We start from the raw sequence: 20370 nt of genomic DNA, 5'->3' as shown, positions 1-20370 counted from the left end.
GGTCCGGAAGACCGGGTTTGTTTTGGGAGGGCCAATGAGGCGGCCCCTCATTTTTTCTTTATGTATGAATGTATGATCACCCGTTTGGGTGTTTTTCTACCTTTTTCGGATTTTGAAATATCTGTTCTGCACCACTGTCGAGTTGCCCCTACCAAACTTCACCCCAATTCTTGGGGTTTTCTGAAAATTTATCAATTTATTAGTCACGCTTTGGACTTTCCGACCTCTTTGGGGATTTTCTTCTTTCTTTTCTACATGACTAAGCCCTTTAGTGGGCTAAATAACAAGCAGCAATGGGTGTCTTTCCGAGCCATACAAGGTCGGAGAATTTTCACCCTTTTTGACGAATCCTTTCATGACTTCAAAAATTATTTTTTCAAAGTGCAAGCCGTAGAGGGTCACCACCCCTTTTTCCTGGATGAGAATTCTTCCCCTCGCTTTCCCCTCTATTGGTTGGAGGCCTCTCCTTGCGAGAAGTACGGTCTGGATGACCTGGACGAGGTGGAGGCGGCCATTGTGGGGTTTTTCCGAGAAGTGTGGGGGAGGGCCCCATAATTGGACACTAGAAAATTTCTTCAGGGGTCGCCGACCTTTGTTCGGTCACAACTAGGTAGTATATGCATTTCTTACTTCCGACTTGTATCTGCCGACTTGTGGTTTGCCGACTTATAATTTGCTAATTGTTCCTTTTGCAGATATGGCAAGGAAGAATGCTCAGGAATCTTACCAGAGGTTTCAGGAGGCTAAAGCAAAGCCCTGGGCCAGGGCTGGTGGTGCCAGGGCAATCATCTCTCCTCCTCCTCCTCAGAACGTGGGGACTCCCTCTCAGCCCATTGTGATTTCTTCTTCAACCTTATCTCGGCCACTCCCCTCCGCCCGACTTCTTCCTGAGCCAGAGAAGAAGAGGCGCAAGACTTTAGAGTCTGGCTCTTCTTTTGATGGTGGGGTTAAGGCGGATGCTCTTGCATTCGTCTGAAAGAACATCTATCCTCATATAAGTATGGATGATGTTTCTGTTTGAAACCACCTCACCATTCTGGCTGAGGAGAGTTTTAGGGCGGCGGGTGTTTGTGGCAAGCTTCTGGATATTTTTGAGAAGACTCTTCTCAGCTCTTTGGGTAACCTCGAAGGTTGAGGAGCTGGAGGGGAGGCTTCTTTCTTACCAGGAGCATGAGAGGGAGTTGAAGGAGGAGGTCGCCAAGCTGAGGGCGGAGAGAGATAACCTTCGGGAGAAGGAGAGCAAGTTGCGGGCCCAATGCAACATGGAGGCAAGTTTGAGGAAGACAGCACAGGAGAGCTATCAGAGTTTATTTCAAGATCTTGTGTCTGTGAAGAAGGATTTGTTGAATTCTCGGAATGCGTACGCCGAGTTGGAGGACTCTATCGCTGATGGTGCCGAGGAGTCTTGGAGGATTTTCCTGGAGCAAGTCAGAGTTATCGCTCCCGACTTGGATCTTTCTCCTTTACATCCTGATAAAGTTGTTATTAATGGTGCTATCATGGATCCTCCTGTCCCCGTAATCATTTCCGAGTCAGAATTGAAGACCTGGGGGCAGAGGATCATTGAGTCCCCTCCTCGTTCTAAGGACGCACCGAGTTCTTCAGTTGTTCCTCCGACTTCCTCTTCATCCCCTGTGGATGCCTCTCTTCCCTGTCCTGGTGGCGCTCCTCCTGATTCTGGTAGTGGTGATCCGTCTACTCCTCTGCAGAAATAATAATTTTTTATGGCTATATGGGGGCTCGGCCTGTGAGTCCCCCCTTTTTTAAACTCCTTTATATGTTGTTTGGTGACGTTTGAACAATTTCTTTTGGCCTTTTAAGGCCGTAAACAAAATATTTCAGCAAGTGCCCTTTTCGAATAAGGGTTTTTAAATTAACAAATAAATACCTTTTTTTGGATAAGGGTTTAAGTTACCTTATGCGTGTATGCTTTTCTGATTTTGACTTTTTAAAGCCCCCTTGATCTTTTCCGAAAAACCTTTCCTATTGGCTCGTCTGTTTTTCCGAGCCTTTCTGTTTAAGGACTTTTAGGCAGCCTTTAAACTTTTTCTAGGTTTTTCAATCTCTTTTTTGTTATTCCTTACGCCCAACCACGTTTTATTGGGTTTTTATGACTTAGGTTATTTCTGCGATGCGTTTTTATTCTGCTCGGTTTTTCACTCCAACTTCTGAGTCGAAGTGTTTTCGAGCTTTTCTACTCGGAATCTTGTTTCGACTTACGAGTCGAGTTGTTTCCGAGTTGTTTACAATCGGCTTATATAACCTCTTTACGTCGACTTGTACCTCGTCGTTTTATCCTGACGACCATCTAGGTCGGTTCATGGGATTTTCACGTTTTGTTGAGTTTAAGTCGGCGCGTTTCGTAGAAAGACTTAAAAAAATGGAAAGGAGTTTGTAAGAGATATTATAGATAAAAAATATCTTTATTAATTGGGGAAGTACCTTCTTGCTACTAAGGGTTTTAATAGCCTATTTTCCCTTAGCCTCTACTATGATGCCTCGTTAAAAACCCTTCTCCAGAAAAAACCCTTTAATTTTGGAAAAAAATCATGAAGTTGGGAAAAGAGTACATCAGGGAGTAGAGTTCGGTTTTAACTGTAGTACCTTTTCATATTACAAGCATGCCACGACCTCGGTAACTCAGTGCCGTTCAGGTCGGTTACTTTATAATAACATTTTCCTAAAACTTCATTGACTTTGTATGGTCCCTTCCAATTTGCGGCGAGCTTTCCTTCTCCTGATTTGTTGACTCCAATGTCGTTTCTGATTAAGACCAAGTCATCCGGGGCAAATGTTCTTCGAATGACTTTTTTGTTGTACCTTGTAGTCATCCTTTGTTTCAATGCTGCTTCTCTTATCTGGGCATCTTCTCGGACTTCGGGGAGCAAGTCGAGCTCCTCTTTGTGTCCCCGTACGTTTCCGATCTCATCGTGGAGAATTACCCTTGGGCTTTGCTCATTGATTTCTATTGGTATCATGGCTTCTACGCCGTAAACTAGTCGGAAAGGTGTTTCTCCCGTGGCGGATTGGGGGGTTGTCCTGTAAGCCCATAGCACTTGAGGGAGCTCTTCTGCCCAAGCTCCTTTTGCTTCCTGCAATCTCTTCTTTAGCCCTGCCAGTATGACTTTGTTGGCTGCCTCGGCTTGCCCATTGGCTTGTGGGTGCTCCACCGAGGTGAACTGATGTTTGATTTTCATACTGGCCACTAAGCTTCTGAAGCTAGCGTCGGTGAATTGGGTTCCATTATCTGTAGTAATGGAGTAAGGTATCCCATATCTTGTGATGATATTTTTGTAGAGGAATCTGCGACTTCTTTGAGCAGTGATGGTGGCCAATGGTTCTGCTTCTATCCACTTTGTGAAGTAATCTATTCCCACGATCAGGTATTTGACTTGTCCTGGCGCTTGGGGAAAAGGACCTAACAAATCCATTCCCCATTTTGCAAAAGGCCATGGAGAAGTGATACTGATGAGCTCTTCTGGTGGAGCCACGTGGAAATTTGCATGCATCTGACATGGTTGACACTTTTTCACAAATTCTGTGGCATCTTTCTGCAAGGTCGGCCAGTAGAATCCAGCTCGGATTATTTTTCTAGCTAGTGACCTTGCTCCGAGATGGTTTCCGCAGATCCCACTATGTACTTCCTCCAATACCTCGGGAGTTCTTGAGGTCGGTACACACTTTAACAATGGTGTTAATATCCCACTTCTATAGAGGACATTTCTCACCAAGGTGTAGTGTTGTGCTTCCCTTCGGATCTTTTTAGCTTCTTTCGCCTCCTTAGGGAGGATGTCGAATTTCATGTATTCGACTAAGGGGTTCATCCATCCGAGGTTTAGGCCGGTTACCTCAAGTACTTCTTGTTTGTCTTCTATTTTTGCTACTGAGGGTTCTTGGAGGGTTTCTTGAATCAGGCTTCTGTTGTTCCCTCCTGGTTTGGTACTTGCTAACTTGGACAGGGCGTCTGCTCTGCTGTTTAAATCCCGAGTTGTGTGTTTAACCTCGATTTCTGCAAAATGCCCAAGGTGTTCCAGAGTTTTGTCCAAGTACCTCTTCATGTTTGGGTCCTTTGCCTGATACTCTCCACTTATCTGGGAGGTCACCACCTGTGAGTCGCTGTATATCATCACCTTTGTAGCACCGACTTCTTCTGCCAGCTTTAATCTGACGATCAAGGCTTCATATTCTGCCTGATTATTTGAAGCTGGGAATTCAAATTTTAGGGAAACCTCTATCTGGGTTCCTCTTTCATCTACCAATATTATGCCTGCGCCGCTTCCTGTTTTATTGGAGGATCCGTCTACATAGAGTTCCCATGTAGTCGGTATTTCCTCTTGATCCCCTGCGTATTCTGCAACGAAGTCGGCGAGGCATTGGGCTTTAATTGCTGTCCGAATTTCATATCTAAAGTCGAACTCGGAGAGCTCTATTGCCCATTGAACCATTCTCCCTGCAACATCCGTCTTTTGGAGGATTTGCTTCATGGGTTGGTTCGTACGGACTCTTATTGTGTGGGCCTGAAAGTAAGGTCGTAGCCTTCGTGAGGCTATTACTAAGGAGTATGCAAACTTCTCTAGTTTGTGGTACCTTAGCTCAGGGCCCTATAGGACTTTACTGATGAAATAAACTGGATGTTGTCCGACCTCGTCTTCTTTTATTAGGGCTGATGAAACAGCTTTGTCCGCTACAGATAAGTATAGGACGAGGTCTTTTCCAGATGCTGGTCGGGTCAGAATAGAAGGTTGGCTTAAAAACTTTTTGAACTCTAGGAACGCCTCCTCGCATTCTGGAGTCCATTCAAACTGACATCCCTTTCTCAATAAGGAGAACAGAGGAAGGGATTTTAGTGCTGATCCTGCCAAGAATCTTGAGAGGGCTGCAAGTCGGCCATTGAGCTGCTGGACTTCTCTCACACAAGTCAGACTTTTCATTTCTAGGATGGCTTTACACTTATCGGGATTGGCTTCGATCCCTCTTTGTGTTAGCATAAACCCTAGAAACTTCCCTGCCTCCACCGCGAAGGCGCACTTTGTGGGATTTAGTCTCATCCCGTGCAGCCTTATGGTGTCAAAGACTTGTGAGAGGTCGGTCAAGAGGTCGACCTCCTTCTTGGTTTTTACTAGCATGTCGTCAACGTATACTTCCATTAGGGTCCCCAGGTGAGGGGAAAACACTTTATTCATCAACCTTTGGTATGTGGCTCCTGCATTCTTCAATCCGAATGGCATGACCACATAGCAGAAATTAGCTCTGGGTGTGATGAATGATGTTTTCTCCTGGTCTGGCTCGTACATCGGGATTTGATTATATCCCGAGTAGGCGTCCATGAATGATAAGTATTGGTACCCCGAGCTGGAATCCACTAGGGTATCAATACTTGTAAGGGATAAGGGTCCTTGGGACATGCCTTATTTAAGTCGGTATAGTCGACACACATTCTCCATTTGCCGTTCTGTTTTTTGACTAGTACTACATTGGCTAGCCATGTTGGGTACTTGACTTCTCTGATGAAGCCGGCTTCCAGGAGCGCCTGTACTTGCTCTTCTACTATTAGGGCTCGTTCTGGACCGAGCTTCCGTCTTCTTTGTTGTACAGGTCGGGATCCTGGATAAACTGAGAGCTTGTGGGACATGAGCTCCGGGTCTATCCCAGGCATGTCAGAGGCCTTCCAGGCGAAGAGGTCGGAATTATCTCTTAGGAGCTTGGTCAATTCTTGTTTTAGGGTTTCCCCTAGGTTGGCTCCTATATGAGTATTTTTCCCTTCCTCTTTACCGACCTGTATCTCCTCGGTTTTTCCGCCCGGTTGTGGTCGCAGCTCTTCTCTGGCTCTTGCGCCACCGAGCTCTATTGTGTGAACTTCTCTGCCCTTTCCTCTCAGATTTAGGCTTTCATTGTAGCATTTCCTCGCCAATTTTTGGTCTCCCCTTACCGTTGCTATCCCCGCTGAGGTCGGGAATTTCATGCAGAGGTGGGGAGTGGATACCACTGCTCCGAGCCGATTAAGGGTAGCTCTGCCGATTAAAGCATTATACGCTGACCCCACATCAATGACTATGAAGTCTATACTCAGAGTCTTTGATTTTTTCCCTTTTCCTAAAGTGGTGTGAAGGGGCAAAAATCCTAGTGGTTTTATTGGCGTGTCCCCTAATCCGTATAGGGTGTCGGGGTAGGCTCTTAATTCTTTCTCATCTAACCCTAGCTTGTCGAAAGCAGGCTTGAAAAGAATGTCCGCTGAGCTTCCTTGGTCTACTAGGGTTCTGTGGAGATGGGCATTTGCTAGGATCATAGTTATTACCACTGGATCGTCGTGTCCAGGGATTATTCCTTGCCCATCTTCTTTTGTGAATGAAATGGTAGGGAGGTCGGGTGACTCTTCCCCGACCTGGTAGACTCTTTTGAGATGTCTTTTGCGAGAGGATTTGGTAAGTCCCCCTCCCGTGAACCCTCCTGAGATCATATGGATATGTCTCTCTGGTGTCTGCGGTGGTGGGTCTCTTCTATCCATTTCGTCTCGCTTTCTCTTTCCATGACCGTCCGACCTTTCTATGAGATATCTATCAAGCCGACCTTCTCTAGCCAGCTTTTCTATCACATTTTTAAGATCGTAACAGTCGTTTGTGGAGTGACCATATATTTTATGGTACTCGCAGTAATCGCTGTGGCTTCCCCCTTTTTTATTTTTAATGGGTCTAGGGGGTGGCAATCTCTCAGTGTTGCAAATCTCTCTGTATACATCCACTATAGAAACTTTCAAAGGAGTATAAGAGTGATATTTTCATGGCCTTTCGAGACCGAGTTCTTCTTTTTTCTTGGTTTCCCGCTCCCTCTCTTTTGTTGAGGGAGGGGGCCCAGGTCGCCAACTCAGGTCTCTCAACTTGGCATTTTCCTCCATATTGATGTACTTTTCAGCTCTTTCCTGTACATCACTTAGAGAAACGGGGTGTCTTTTAGATATGGACTGCGAGAAGGGACATTCTCTGAGTCCGTTGACTAACCCCATTATGACTGCCTCTGTGGGCAGGTCTTGAATCTCCAAACATGCTTTGTTGAACCTTTCCATATAGGCTCGTAGAGATTCTCCGACCTCCTGTTTTATTCCCAGGAGGCTCGGTGCATGTTTCACTTTGTCTTTTTGGATTGAGAACCTCATCAAAAACTTCCTTGAGAGGTCTTCAAAACTAGTAACCGATCTCGGGGGAGGCTATCGAACCATTTCATCGCTGCCTTCGATAGAGTGGTCGGGAAGGCTTTGCATTGCGTAGCGTCGGAAGCATCGGCTAGGTACATCCGACTTTTGAAGTTGCTCAGATGATGCTTTGGATCTGTGGTTCCATCGTAGAGGTCCATATCAGGGCTTTTGAAGTTCCTTGGAACTTTTGCCCTCATTATGTCCTCGCTGAATGGATCCTCCCCACCCAAGGGTGGCTCTTCTTGTTCGTCCCGGGAATTGCGACTTTTGAGGGAGGATTCCAACTTTAAGAGTTTTCTTTCTAACTCTTTTCGTCGTTCCATCTCCTCTTTTAGGCTCTTTTCAGTTTCCTTTTGCCGCTCTCGCTCTTGCTCTAACTGTTCCAAGCGGCTGTGGACTAATCCCATGAGTTCCGTTACATGGGATAGTCCTTCTTTTTCTGACTCGCGCCCTTCTGAGGAGTTTACCTTCGGGTTCTTTACTCCGGAGGTGCCTTCTCTGTGCTGATTGTCAATTTCCTGGTGGAGGTTGAGATCCGCATCGTTATTGCCTGTGTCCAGATTCTCTTGCTCGGAATCTGTCTCCACATGACCTTCTTCATGGGATCTGTCCGCCATCGGTGGATGATCTCTCGGGTCCCCGGCAACGGCGCCAATGTTACGGTGGGTAACCGGAGATTAATAGAGTGAATGGCGTTGGCTGACCCAAATGTGTGAAGGAGGAGGGCTCCGAATGGATCTGCAACTCGGGAGGCTCCGTCCGACTTGTTTGTATGAGGAGAGGGGGGTGGTACCTGCAAAGACACTCCGATGCCTAAGTTAGCAAGGGTGTGAGCAGGTCTAGAGAGTATTGGGCCTAGAGATACCTGAGGGGTGTCAGTGTATTTATAGTGGTGAGCCAATAACCACCGTTGGAGTAGTGCCATATCTTTAGGGTGGTAACCGTCCCATTATCTTAGGGAGGTTAAGATATGGCTTGATGAAGCGGTTAGAGAGATTTTAGGGGCGGTTACTCATTTGAATGAGTGTTTATCTGCCAGCTAATCTCGTGCCCGACTTCTTTAGGACATGTCGTAGTCAACACCGACTTCTTGACGCCAGGTCGGTGCGTAGTAAGGCTCAATCCTCTGGACTAAGCCTTTATTTTGGACCTAGGCCTTCATTGTTGGGCCAGGGTATGAACAATACTTTTGTTTAATCTTCCCTGAAAATAATATCAGACAAAATTAATTAATAATATCAGACAAAATTAATTAAGTATATTATTGTTAAACAAACTAAATATTTACTTTTTAAAATAGTAATATTAAAATCCCATCCCACCCCTCAATCATTTCGTTAGCTCTCTTTTCAGTTCCACTTCTCATTGATTGGAAAATGATATTGTGATCTTTAATGACAAATTTCGTAAGACATTTTTTGTTAATGTCTCCATCTAAAGCTAACGAATTTTGTCTGCGTGTCACTTAATTAATAATGTGTCAAGAAACCATTTCAAATGACAAAACGCTCTTACCGTATCAGTAATACACTGTACTAAAATAGGACAATTAAACCTTAAAAAAAAATTTAAGAGTTACTTAAACTCCTAACCGATTTAAACATAGACACATAAACCCATAATGAACTATAAAATAAGACAAATATTTCTAAATTTTAACAAGTCATTGTATTTGCTGTACTGGTTACTGGTTTTGATCAGCGATAACCTTAATTCCTTCTCCTCCATCTCTTTCTTTTTTCCTATAAAGTTCTGATATGAGTACTATCTCATCAAGTTTAATCTCTTTCAAATTATTTTCTTTTTTATTTCTAATACAAATTTTATATCTCTATCTTTACAATATTTATCTATTAGCGTGTGAACGTAATCTTGTTAGATTTTAAATATTTTTCATTCATCTCATTCACAAGTCTTCTAACTTCTTTTAAATTGCAGATCTTGCAAATGCCATTAATCAGCGCGCGTATTTCTACGTGATTAAATTCGGCCTAATGCATTGATTGATTATTACTTAAAAATTCTTCTTCATATTTATATTGTCTATTAATCAAAGTGGTAAAAGTAACATCATTCGAGACCAACCATTTCTTACACATGTCATTAACAAAATTTCTGCAACATAAGAAACAAGAAACTAAGGTTGCTATCAACTAAAACTAATAATTAATGCAGTAGCAAATACAATGACTTATTAAAATTTAAGAATACTGATTCTATTTTATAGTTCATTATAGGTTTATATTTAAATTAGTTAAAAGTTTAAGTATTTTTTAAAAAAATTTTAAAAATTTAATTGTCGTATTTTACTGCAGCATATTACTAACATAATAAAAACATTTTATCTTTTAAAATAGTTTTTTGATATATCATCAACTAATATTTTTTTTTTTGTGACTGTATCATCAACTAATATGATACATAAATAAAATTCGTTAATTCTAAATAAAAATATTAACAAAAATAATTGACCGAATTAATTATTAAGAGTCATCATATCATTTTCCAATCCATAAAGAACATGACGAGAATTAGCAAAATTACTCTTTTTTATACACAAAACAAAAGTGCCAAGGTACTTACCAAGTGAACGGGAAGACCGAAAAGAGTGTAAAGGACTGTTAATTGCTTGGTTTCTTCGAGGGAAGAATGCATTGTTTATTTCTTACTTTCCTACACACTACACAGTACATACCCCACACGGTGTACGTCTCAAAACGACAACTTGACTTGACCATTAGTATTCATCGTTATTAACGAAACAACAATAGTATTTTATTTCACCAATAAAATTTATTATTTTAATTAATAATTAATTTATATTCTATATTTTTTATATTTTAAATATTAAATTTTAAATTCTAAAATTTAAGTATTAAATTCTAATTTTTAACAGTAAAAATAAGATATTGATTAAAAATATTAGTTAATATCAATAAAAAGTGTTAATCGTTAATATTTCTTTTAATAAAAACTATATATTAAAAATATATATAAATAAAAATGCTTAAAACAAACGAACTTTAGAAAATATAAATAATTGCCTAAAATGACAATTAAACGGATTGATTATGTTGATTTAGACTCGTCCATTTAGATCTTTATATAAAATATATATGGACCTTTAAAATGAAATTGAACACATTTAAGATATGTCCGACAGATTGGTAGCGTTTGGTAGAGAGACAATGACTGAAAGATTGAGACAGAGACTAAGAGATAGAAACAAAAATAAATCTTAGTATTCTGTTTGGTGCAAAGTGGGAGACAGAAATTAAAACAAGAGTGAAATTCTAATTTAATTTGTATAAAAGATAAAATTGAAATTAATTAATTGAAATGATAGTATTTTAGGTATAAAATGTTATTAAAATTTCAGTCTGTATCTCTAAAAATTTCAGTCCCCTGTATCCTTACTTTTTAGAGGTACTAAAATACTGAAATTTTAGAGACAGACATAGAAATTTTAGTATCAGTCTTTGAGTCAAGAAACATAATACTGAGTCTTAGTCTCAATCTCTGTTCCAGTACCTCAAAACAAACGCTACCAAACAGACTAGTCTATTTGTTTTTATTTTTCAATCTAAATAAACAATTTTAATTAAAATTAATCGATTTTTTAATTAAAATATTAACTGTGGATTAGATTGTAAAAAACTTTTAACAAATGAAAATAAAATGAGAAAAAATTTAAGAGAGTTAAACGGCTAGTCTATCTATATAGTAGATCAGCCTGTTTAATTCACAAGATCGAAACCAGTAAACATATAAATGAACCAATCCATCAGACTTGACTCATTTTGTCAGCCACTAATAAATTATAATCCATTTATTATTGAATGGTTATATTAAACTTATACATGAATAGGATATCTTCCTGTGTTTCTATACAAATAACTAATAAATGGCTAATTTCTTATGTGCATTTTGGAAAATTTTTGAATGAAACAAAGATCTCTGTGATAGAATTGTAAGTGCTCATATGCAAGTAATTTTCTCTCTAGTTCTCTCAACTCATTGGCCATTTTTGAACTGCGTGCACCCATTCTTACCCTTAAAACAAACCCCGCTCCCTCTTGAATTCACTGTACATGAGATTGAGCGGAAAATTTTTTAAGAACTATCATATCTGAATACCTTTATATATATGCTTCTCCAGAAAAGAGGTGAGTAGGTTACTATTACAAGCAAAATAACAACCTTCCCCAGCTTAGTACTAACTCGGATTTCTTACATATAGATATAAACTGCACAAACATACATAAACATATAAAATCTACAGAGTAATAATTACATTCCTACACATTCCCATCAAGCAGGCTATGGTTTTTGGTCTAGCAGTTTATGCCACATATCTCAGCATCAGGACCAGTGACTCTTGTGGTGAATGGATCAACTCTCACCCATAAAAGAGAAAAAATGGATGCAAGAAGAATGGACCAAACCACCACGATGGTTGGCGTTCGGTTCTGGCGACCCATGAGACCTTTGAGGAAAGGGTACAAATGGATGATCACCCAGAATGCAAAGAAGAGTTTACCAAAGAGGGGACCCCATGATTGGTAACCACTGTTGATGGCGTAGGAGATGCCAGCTACGACGCCAACCAAGTTCACTATGAGAAGCGTTGTCGGCAGAATGAGAAGTGTTGTCCATTTGAACATGTAGAGTTCAGCGAAGTCCCCGTCGTCGTCTGATGCCTTGGAGGTAACGGTGAAGTTGGGGTCAATACCAGCCAGCACTTTGAGTAAGCCTTGGAGCACAGCAAAAAGATGAGATGAAACACCACCGATGACCCAAAATTGTTCGTTCCTCCACCACTCATCGATTCCGACTCCACTCCACCTCATCTCGAGAATTCCAGTTGCAAAGATGGAAAGGAAGAGAGAAATAAACCATAAACTTGCAATGTTACTGATCTGCAAAAACATGATAAAATAAATTAGACCATTATGTTGCACAAGACCACATGATACTCTGATACAATAATAAAACAGCATTCAGAATATAGTAGTGTTTTGCATTTCAGAAAGGCTTTAGACACCAGTTACAAACCCAACAATGTGATTTCTAGGAGAAACAAGTCAAGTGATTGTTTGGTTAATACTGTAACAGAAATAAGTACGGTTTCTAAAAACTTATCAGTACTGATAAAATCTTTAAAGGCATTTGTTCTTTTCGAAAGAAAAAGGTGCTAACAAATCAGTCTCTGACATATCTGATTGACAATGCTCAAAAATGCATTCTTTAGATATAACTTAAAAAAACAACAGAATTCATCATTCGGGTAGCATTGACTAATAAAACATCTTTTAACGACTTATTTATCAACATTTTGATCTTTTGGGAGGTCAAATTGGTGTTCACCCCACTATAACAATATTATGTTTAAGAAGAAATAACACACCTGGGGAATAATGAACTTGTTGGTCAACAAACACACGGCAGGTAAGGTACAATACATGAGAAGGGGAATGGCTGTGATGGGATAGATTGTTGTGTTCACATATGCAAACCTCTCGAGCCACTTGAGCCTTCCACCATAACCATACCAGATGGGGCAGTGCCGACTTAGAAGAATTTCCACAGAACCTAAAGCCCATCGAAGCACTTGGTTCAGACGATCCGAAAGATTGATTGGAGCAGAACCTTTAAATGCCGGGCGCTTAGGCATGCAGTACACAGACCGCCAACCACGAGCATGCATCTTAAATCCAGTAAGAATATCTTCTGTGACAGAACCATATATCCATCCTATCTGTGGAACAGAAAGAAGAGAGTGAGTATAATTGATGCTCTCTCTGTGCCTCACCCCCCCCCTTTTTTTTCTTTTTCTTTTTCTTTTCGGTGTGTGTTGTAAATGTATTCTAATAACAATTCGCCAACACAAGCAACCATATTCAAGAAAGAAAATGCCTATAAATTGAAAAAGTTGAGACATATATTAAGCCTGTCATATGCTTCTTAAATCAGCTATCCAGTTAATAAGTCCGCTTTTGGCAATGGATCCAATAATCACACGAGATTCCGAGCTCAAAAGATGACATGAACTGTCTCTTACACTGTAATTCATTCTTCAATTTCTTATGAAACGCCACTCTTACAATAGTGAAGAGTGACTCAGCCTAGGGGCTTTTTGGGAAAGGGCTTCCGAATGGAGGGTCTTGCCCAATGAGTGGTCTGGTAGGTACCTAATGTAACCACTTAGATATGCTAAAAATACTTCATATCTTTCATTGGATAAATTAATAAGAGCAAAGGTTCTAAAGCTCCACCCTAAAACTCCAAAGAACGACAAGGAGAAATTAAGGAACAGACACCCCACTCCATAGTTCAATTCAACAAAGACCAGCTCATTCAACAACCGGCTCAAACAGAAATTGATCCATTTGGAAGTCTTTTTGTAAACTCTTCACCTACGTTAAAGTTAAATGTAGTCCCCGAATGTACATCAAATAGCATTAGAACATATGATAACATCATACCTCAGCTCCCCATTCAGTTTTGTCCTCATAACCGCAGCTGATAACATGAATTGCCTCCTTAAGAAGAGTTTCTGGAGTAGCTGACTGAGGCACGCCACCATTCTCCATAAGAGTGGAGGCAACAAAAACAGCAGATTGACCAAACCTTTTCTCAAGGCTCACTTGCGACATAAGTAGCGTTTTCTCATCATCAAATCCAGTTCCTGAAATAGAAAAGAAATAAAGAAATAAATAACAAATGATAGGACAAACAATAGGTCTAATTAGTTGAAAGCTGGGTGAAATCATTCCCTACAACATCTCTTTAGATTATGTGGAGTGTAACACAGTTTCCGGATGGGCTAATCAATTTAAGATACCATAGGTAGCAGATCTCTAACACTGATAACGATGTAATGAAAACGAAGGACCCATTTGGTTCCTGCTTTCAAGTTTAGAGTTTTTCGGTTTCATGATTTTATGAAGAAAAAGTTTAGACAACGAAAATAATAAATTCTAAATTTCTATTTTCACTTTTTTCTTTGTAAGATTCTGAAAACAGAAAACACTAAAAAAGATATCGGAAACCAATAGAACCTCTGGATATTACAATCTGCGTACAGCTATGTGGTATACCCATCAATGTAATGTAGGCAGAACAAAAGCACAACAGGCCTACCTTCTACTCCTTCTTCAATATCCTCTAGACTGAAGATGGGCACAGTTGGATCAGCATGCTTGCTAGATTTTTTCTTGTCTGATCCATTCTTACTAGATTTAGAACTCTTCTTTTGCCTTCCGCCACAGAGAGAAGATAGCAACCCAGGCTTTTTATGCTTCGGTTTAAGAGGCGGTTCATAACCATATAAAGCTGTCCTGTTAAAGACACATCCCGTACCCACATATACAGGACCTTGGATTCCATCCAAACCTCTCAAGTTTATCTATTTAGAACTTTTAAGTTAGTCAATCATATACTCATATGTATGTAAAGCACAAGGATGACACAAGACAAGAAGTAAACGCATTATTAGAAAATCAGACAGTATGAAAAAGACACCTACATCGAAGAAAACAGTGTTACGATTGGCATATCGATCATTCCTATCAATACCATCAAACCTCTGTGGAAACTGTACATAGCAAACATATTTCCCAAGATTGGGATCCATCATAAAGCACATAGCTTCCCTCAAGGCCTTGCTGTTGTTTATGTAGTGATCACAATCGAGATTCATTAAGAAAGGTCCATTAGTTAGGACAGCAGAAACCCGAACCTGCACAGGCAATAATAATTACTACCAGTGAGATTAGAAAAGAACATGAGAGTAGATAATGTAACTTCCCAATTTTCTGTTGTAAACCACTCACCAATGCATTCATTGCACCAGCCTTTTTGTGATGTTGAAACCCTGGACGCTTTTCACGAGAAACATAGACTAATCTTGGAAGTTCATTACCTTCAGAGTCGAGTCCTCCGCTTTGACCTAAGAAAACCTGCAGATACAGAATTCAATTTTGGTGAACATCTTGCTCACATGGACCCAAAAGGTTTTGGTAATAAGGGCAAATATAATACATATACATATTACATGATTTCCATTTTAGTGCAGGAAAACATAACAAGATAATGGGGCAAAATATGCATGAATTCATATACTACTAAATAAATCCCCAAATCGTAGTTGGGCACATGCCCTCAATACCTTGCACTTGAATCCATCTCTACTCACAAGTAATACACTATAGTAAGTTAGAAATACAGATAGTCATATACAATTCACATGTACAATATTTAGAACAATTGCATGCTCATAACTTCATCATCTATTCCATTGGCATAGATAATAACCCCGAAATAACTCCAAAACTAATAAATAAAAAAGCATTAGTTTTGAAGAAAGTCATCTTCATAACAAAAACTCAACTGGCCAATAAATAAATATGAAAACTACCTGGATCATTCCAGGATGGTCTCTTGTGTTATTTCCAGGCCATGGCGTGCCATCTTGCATCACCCATCCTTCTTCGGGAACTTTCTGTGCCTTTGAAACAAGTCCGTTAATGCGAACTTTAAATTCTTCATATTCTCTCTGGAAACAGAACAGGAAAGTAAAATTAAAAGATGCTCTTCCACAACCCAACTCTCATGCAAGTAGATCACATACATACCAAGAAAGCGAATAAGTCAATTACACGAGATACACACTTACCTTCATTGCTCTGCGATCCTTGACAAACGATGGCTGAACCTTATCTTTCAAGTAGTCAATCTTCTGTGCAAAATACCACTCAGGTGCACGGGGTTCAATGTTATACTTCTTGCAGAAAGGAACCCATTTCCTTGCGAATTCTGATGTCTCGGCAAGAGCTTCAAATGTCAACATAGCAGCACCATCATCAGACAAATAGCATGAGACCTTATCCACTGGGTAGTCAACTGCAAGAATTGACAATATAGTATTGGCAGTAACCAGTGGAGGCTCCTTTAAGGGGTCGACAGTACTGACAAAAATGTCAACAGCTGCTAGCTGAGACGGTTCTCCTTCTCTGTCATATCTGCAACTCACATAGATTCTTGATTAGAAGAATCTCAAATTGAAAAAATAAACACTAAACGCAATGTATTTGTACGATAAATACCTTGCGCTTAAGTCTAGGAAGGACCTACCTTAGTGCAAGCCTATCAAGATATGTTTCACGGTTTACAGGAAGCCACTTGGGGAATTGATCCAATATCCATGATATAGCAAACCAAATTTCACATATAACTGATATTAACCACAATGCAAATGCATTGGGCACTGGGTTTGTTATACGGTAGTGCAAGAACATGCAGAGGATGACCAGCCGTAGAATGATGACCATACGATATGGATTAATCCTAGACGATGGAATCGAAACCTTCCTTGAAAGTGGTTGCCGAGCTTCATCATTCCTTCATAACAAAGAAAATTTATCTCACATACAATAGACAAGATTGAATGGCACAGATAATTACATATCATGTTGATTACCAAACCATCCTTATGTTAATTGTCATACTGCATATTAAAATATGAAATTCTTAGAGTGAACTACCATTTGGCCCTCAAAAAATTATAAATGAAACACTTACAACAAGGAATCATCAACAAGCACATCAGTACTAGCATCAATATCTCCAGCTCCTCTTTCAGAAGCAGCTTGGCCTGTGCTCATTGGAACAACATTCTTTTCTTGCTTCATCTTCCAGCCATCAACTCTTTCTTTCCAAGCTACATTGCCCAACCCTGGATCCCCACCCCTAATATTTGCTGCAAAATAATATCCATGCACCACAAATCACTATAAGACAGCAAGATAATGAACAATAACAATTACAGTCTATCAGAAAGAGCAAGAGATATACGAGATTGATTAACATCAGATGAATATGGAGTATGATGGATAGTACGCTTCCCACCACCAACTCCAGGAGATGCCATTGAGAGCCTCTCAGGTGAAGCTGCGGATAACTCACCAGAGACCTGAAATTGAACTAGTAAGTGGATAATTTGTTTTCAGTGTGGAATGGGTAGAGATGAAAACAAAAGAAATGTAGCAAGATAAACACCTCTTGTCCACTGGTCAGCAAGGGAATGTGGTTGTGAGAAACTTCCTTATCATAATTTGGAGCACCAGCCTCTGCTCCTCGGCCATATGTCATGTGCCAGCTCAACATGCGCTCTGAAATCTTTGTCTTTTGGTTTTGATTTTCTGAATCATAATTGAAGTCACTAGAAACATCATCAGCACCAACATCCTCTTCCCTGTCTCCAAGAATGGCAGGGCTTCCTGTAATCAATTAAATAAGAGATAAGATTACCAATTAGAGTCAAAAGTAGAGGTACTGATGAAAATGAAAGGATTTTGCACTTTGGAGGCACTGGAACAAGAAACAAAACTCAATGCAGCTGTTTTGTGATACTTTAATGCAGATTACAGTTGCACTACATGGAGGCAACAAGCAGAATAAGTTAATCACTACAAATCCAGTTAATTCAAAACCCTGCTGAATCCTTTCACATAAAACAAAACACAGATGCATGTCAAATAGGTAAGGGAAAAACAGCCACTATTACTCAAGGGCCAAGGAAATCCCCATTATAGTTCAAACCTTCATGGTATAAATAAAATATTCTAGAAATTTCCATCCAGTTAGCAGATTTTGTTTAGTCTAGAGCTAGTCTATGCAGTACATGGATAAACCCTATCCGATAGCAGAAAAGATATATTCTTGCATCTGGTTCACTTGAAAGTGGTCTACTATTCAAATTGCTTCCAAGCATACTGCATATCTTTTTAAGTATAAAAGCTTCTTTTGCTACAAGGTAGGACATTATTATCATAATAAAGAAAGAAATTTGTTAGGAACGTTGACATCAAAGGAAGCATAGCATGGCTACGCAAACCATCAGTATTTGGGGAAGACATTTTTATAAATAAAAAAATAAAAGATAATGTGCTGTAACTGAATGTAAGGCTAGACCTGACTTTACATGAGTGCAATGCCACCCATTTCTTTAATTTATTGAAGATTTAAGCAGCTTGCTATGCTAAAAATCTTTTGCACAGTTGCGACATATGAATGAAGAATGGTGAGAATTAACACATACAATAGGTAGCACAATGGAGATTTCATTTTTCACCTTTGTGCCTCTTGTAGCGAGTTTTGCACTGGGGGCAGCACTGGTTCCCATCCTTCCTTTCATACTCGTAACAAGGCCTGCACACAGGGAACGCACAAACACCGCATGCGACAAATGATTCGCCATCCACAGTCTTCCCAACATTATCACCACAAATTTGGCACACTTGCGCACCCAAAGCTGTAATTGGCTTTGCCTGAGTAATACCAAAAACCAAAGACATAATTAAAATGTTATTTAATCAAATATCATTCGATCACCAATAATTGCACTGCAAGAAAACAACTTAAAGTGTTAAAATAGTTGGACTCATAATAACATGTAATAAAATATCATTCAATAACTAATAGTTGCACCAAAAAAAGTGGGATAAAATATAAGATGTCTGAGGTAACAATTACCCACCCCTGCTTCTCCTTCTGACTCCATAGGAACTCTTCACTAAAGCTCTTCCAAGATGATGTCAATAAGGGATCAAATGCTTTGTTCAAGCTTAAGGTACACACACATTACTTAATAGCTTTTCTGCACTTTCTAATGATAGCTTAGAAGATCAATTTAAATATTCCTCTCTTTTGATCCACTCCTACAGCAGAATATGCTCCTTTTTTTTCTGTAGAAACATTTAAGCTATTAGAATAGAAAAAAAGCTAGCTCCAAAAAAGTATTCATATAAAATACTTTCAACAGTTTATAAAGTGAGAAAAAGAAACTTTTAGCTCTTAAATTCTGTGTTTCGTTTTTTCTTCTTCTTTCTACGTTTTTTCCCCCTCTCTTTAAAAAGTGGAATCTTCCCAATGTATGAATGAGATATCAAAGAACTTTCCGCACAAACAAAAAATTAATAAATAAATAACGGTTTTTCTTTTTCCCTTGATAAACAAGAATGATCAACAGTTAACAGAAATCTCAACCTTGGTTTTGTCAGAAACTTAGGATTTAGGAACAAAAAACAATCACACATTTCTCACCTTTCTCACACTGAAATTGCAAAATCCGTTATGAGAAAACTTACCATAAAAAATCAAATAAAAGCACTCTTCTTCTTCCACGAGTTTCCACTGAAAACAGGGGTAGATCACCCAGAATTTGAACAAAACCTAGACGAATTTCTTGTACAATTAAACCCAAATAAACCACAAAACACAAAAACCCCACTCAACAGTTCACAAAAGAGGAAAGAGAAAGAGAACGGCACAAAATCAGGAACCATCAACAGCGAGAAAAATGAAAAACATAAATGTCAGAATCAGAACTGAACAGAAACACACAAACAAATGAGGAACAAAAACACTTTTCAAAGAAAAAAAAAAGAAAAAGAAGAGAGAGAAGCAATGAAGAACTCTCTTACTCACAGTGTATCTCTATCTATTTATCTCTCTTCATAGCCACAAAAGCTTGAAGCAATGGTTTTCAGTGTGCCAAATTGTGTTATAGCTGTGAATGAATAACAATAATGATAATAATGAATTAAAACGCTAAAGACTTAAAGCAAACGAAAGCGACAATGCAATTAGTACAAAACCTACCGACACCTTTTCACGCGCCATAGAAAGAGACACACTTGTTATGGCTGAAGAAAAGATAATCACAGTTCACAAGGGTTCTTAGCTTTGTGTATCAAATACTCAAACATTTATCCTCCAACAATGATTCCGTAAGAACAAAAAATCTAAGCATTAAACAAAATGTTATCCTTAAAAACTGAGTGGAATAAATTATTGCTACTAGTACCAGTGAGATTTAATGGAATTTAATAATTTATAAATAATTATTTATCTGAGTCAGTTTATGACAAAAGGAACAATTTTTGTTATTTTTTATTGAAGGGGTTGTCTCGTTGTTGGGAATTTTTGGAAGTGTGGATTGACCAAGTGAGTCACGATGCTTGGGACAATGTTAACGTTACCTGACTGTACCAATGTGACGTGATACAGAGTACAATTTAATAAAACAAAAACTTACATTTATTTTGGACTTTTTAGTTTTTATTACATAAATAAATTAAAAAAAAAATATTTGTTTTCCCTAAAGCCTACAGCAAAAT

General features: G+C 39.3%; 1 protein-coding gene across 5 annotated transcripts; it reads right to left on the bottom strand.

Annotated features, from left to right (window-relative positions):
- Positions 1 to 11399: 11399 nt before the first annotated feature.
- Positions 11400 to 20008, bottom strand: LOC107463008 (cellulose synthase A catalytic subunit 3 [UDP-forming]). 5 transcript variants are annotated; one of them, XM_016081699.3, is made up of 17 exons: positions 19853 to 20008; positions 19679 to 19760; positions 19339 to 19423; positions 18729 to 18936; positions 18324 to 18519; positions 17249 to 17469; positions 17045 to 17162; positions 16772 to 16949; positions 16325 to 16591; positions 15867 to 16212; positions 15609 to 15746; positions 15025 to 15150; positions 14718 to 14930; positions 14333 to 14597; positions 13675 to 13877; positions 12597 to 12947; positions 11400 to 12108 (listed from the first exon to the last, which is right to left on the bottom strand). In XM_016081699.3, exons 4-17 carry the CDS (start codon positions 18750 to 18752, stop codon positions 11524 to 11526), a joined length of 3231 nt encoding a protein of 1076 aa, XP_015937185.1. In that variant the 5' UTR covers positions 18753 to 18936; positions 19339 to 19423; positions 19679 to 19760; positions 19853 to 20008; the 3' UTR covers positions 11400 to 11523. The 5 variants fall into 5 exon arrangements, with proteins under 5 accessions (XP_015937185.1, XP_020985367.1, XP_015937187.1 ...); XM_021129708.2 differs by having other exon boundaries at positions 19339 to 19384; XM_016081701.3 differs by lacking the exon at positions 19339 to 19423 and having other exon boundaries at positions 19675 to 19760.
- Between the last annotated feature and the right edge of the window lie 362 nt (positions 20009 to 20370).

Source organism: Arachis duranensis, chromosome 8 (genome assembly GCF_000817695.3).
Source record: "Arachis duranensis cultivar V14167 chromosome 8, aradu.V14167.gnm2.J7QH, whole genome shotgun sequence".
Taxonomy (NCBI): Eukaryota; Viridiplantae; Streptophyta; class Magnoliopsida; order Fabales; family Fabaceae; genus Arachis; species Arachis duranensis.
The sequence above is the reverse complement of the archived record's forward strand: the minus strand, read 5'-3'. Positions and strand labels throughout refer to the sequence as shown.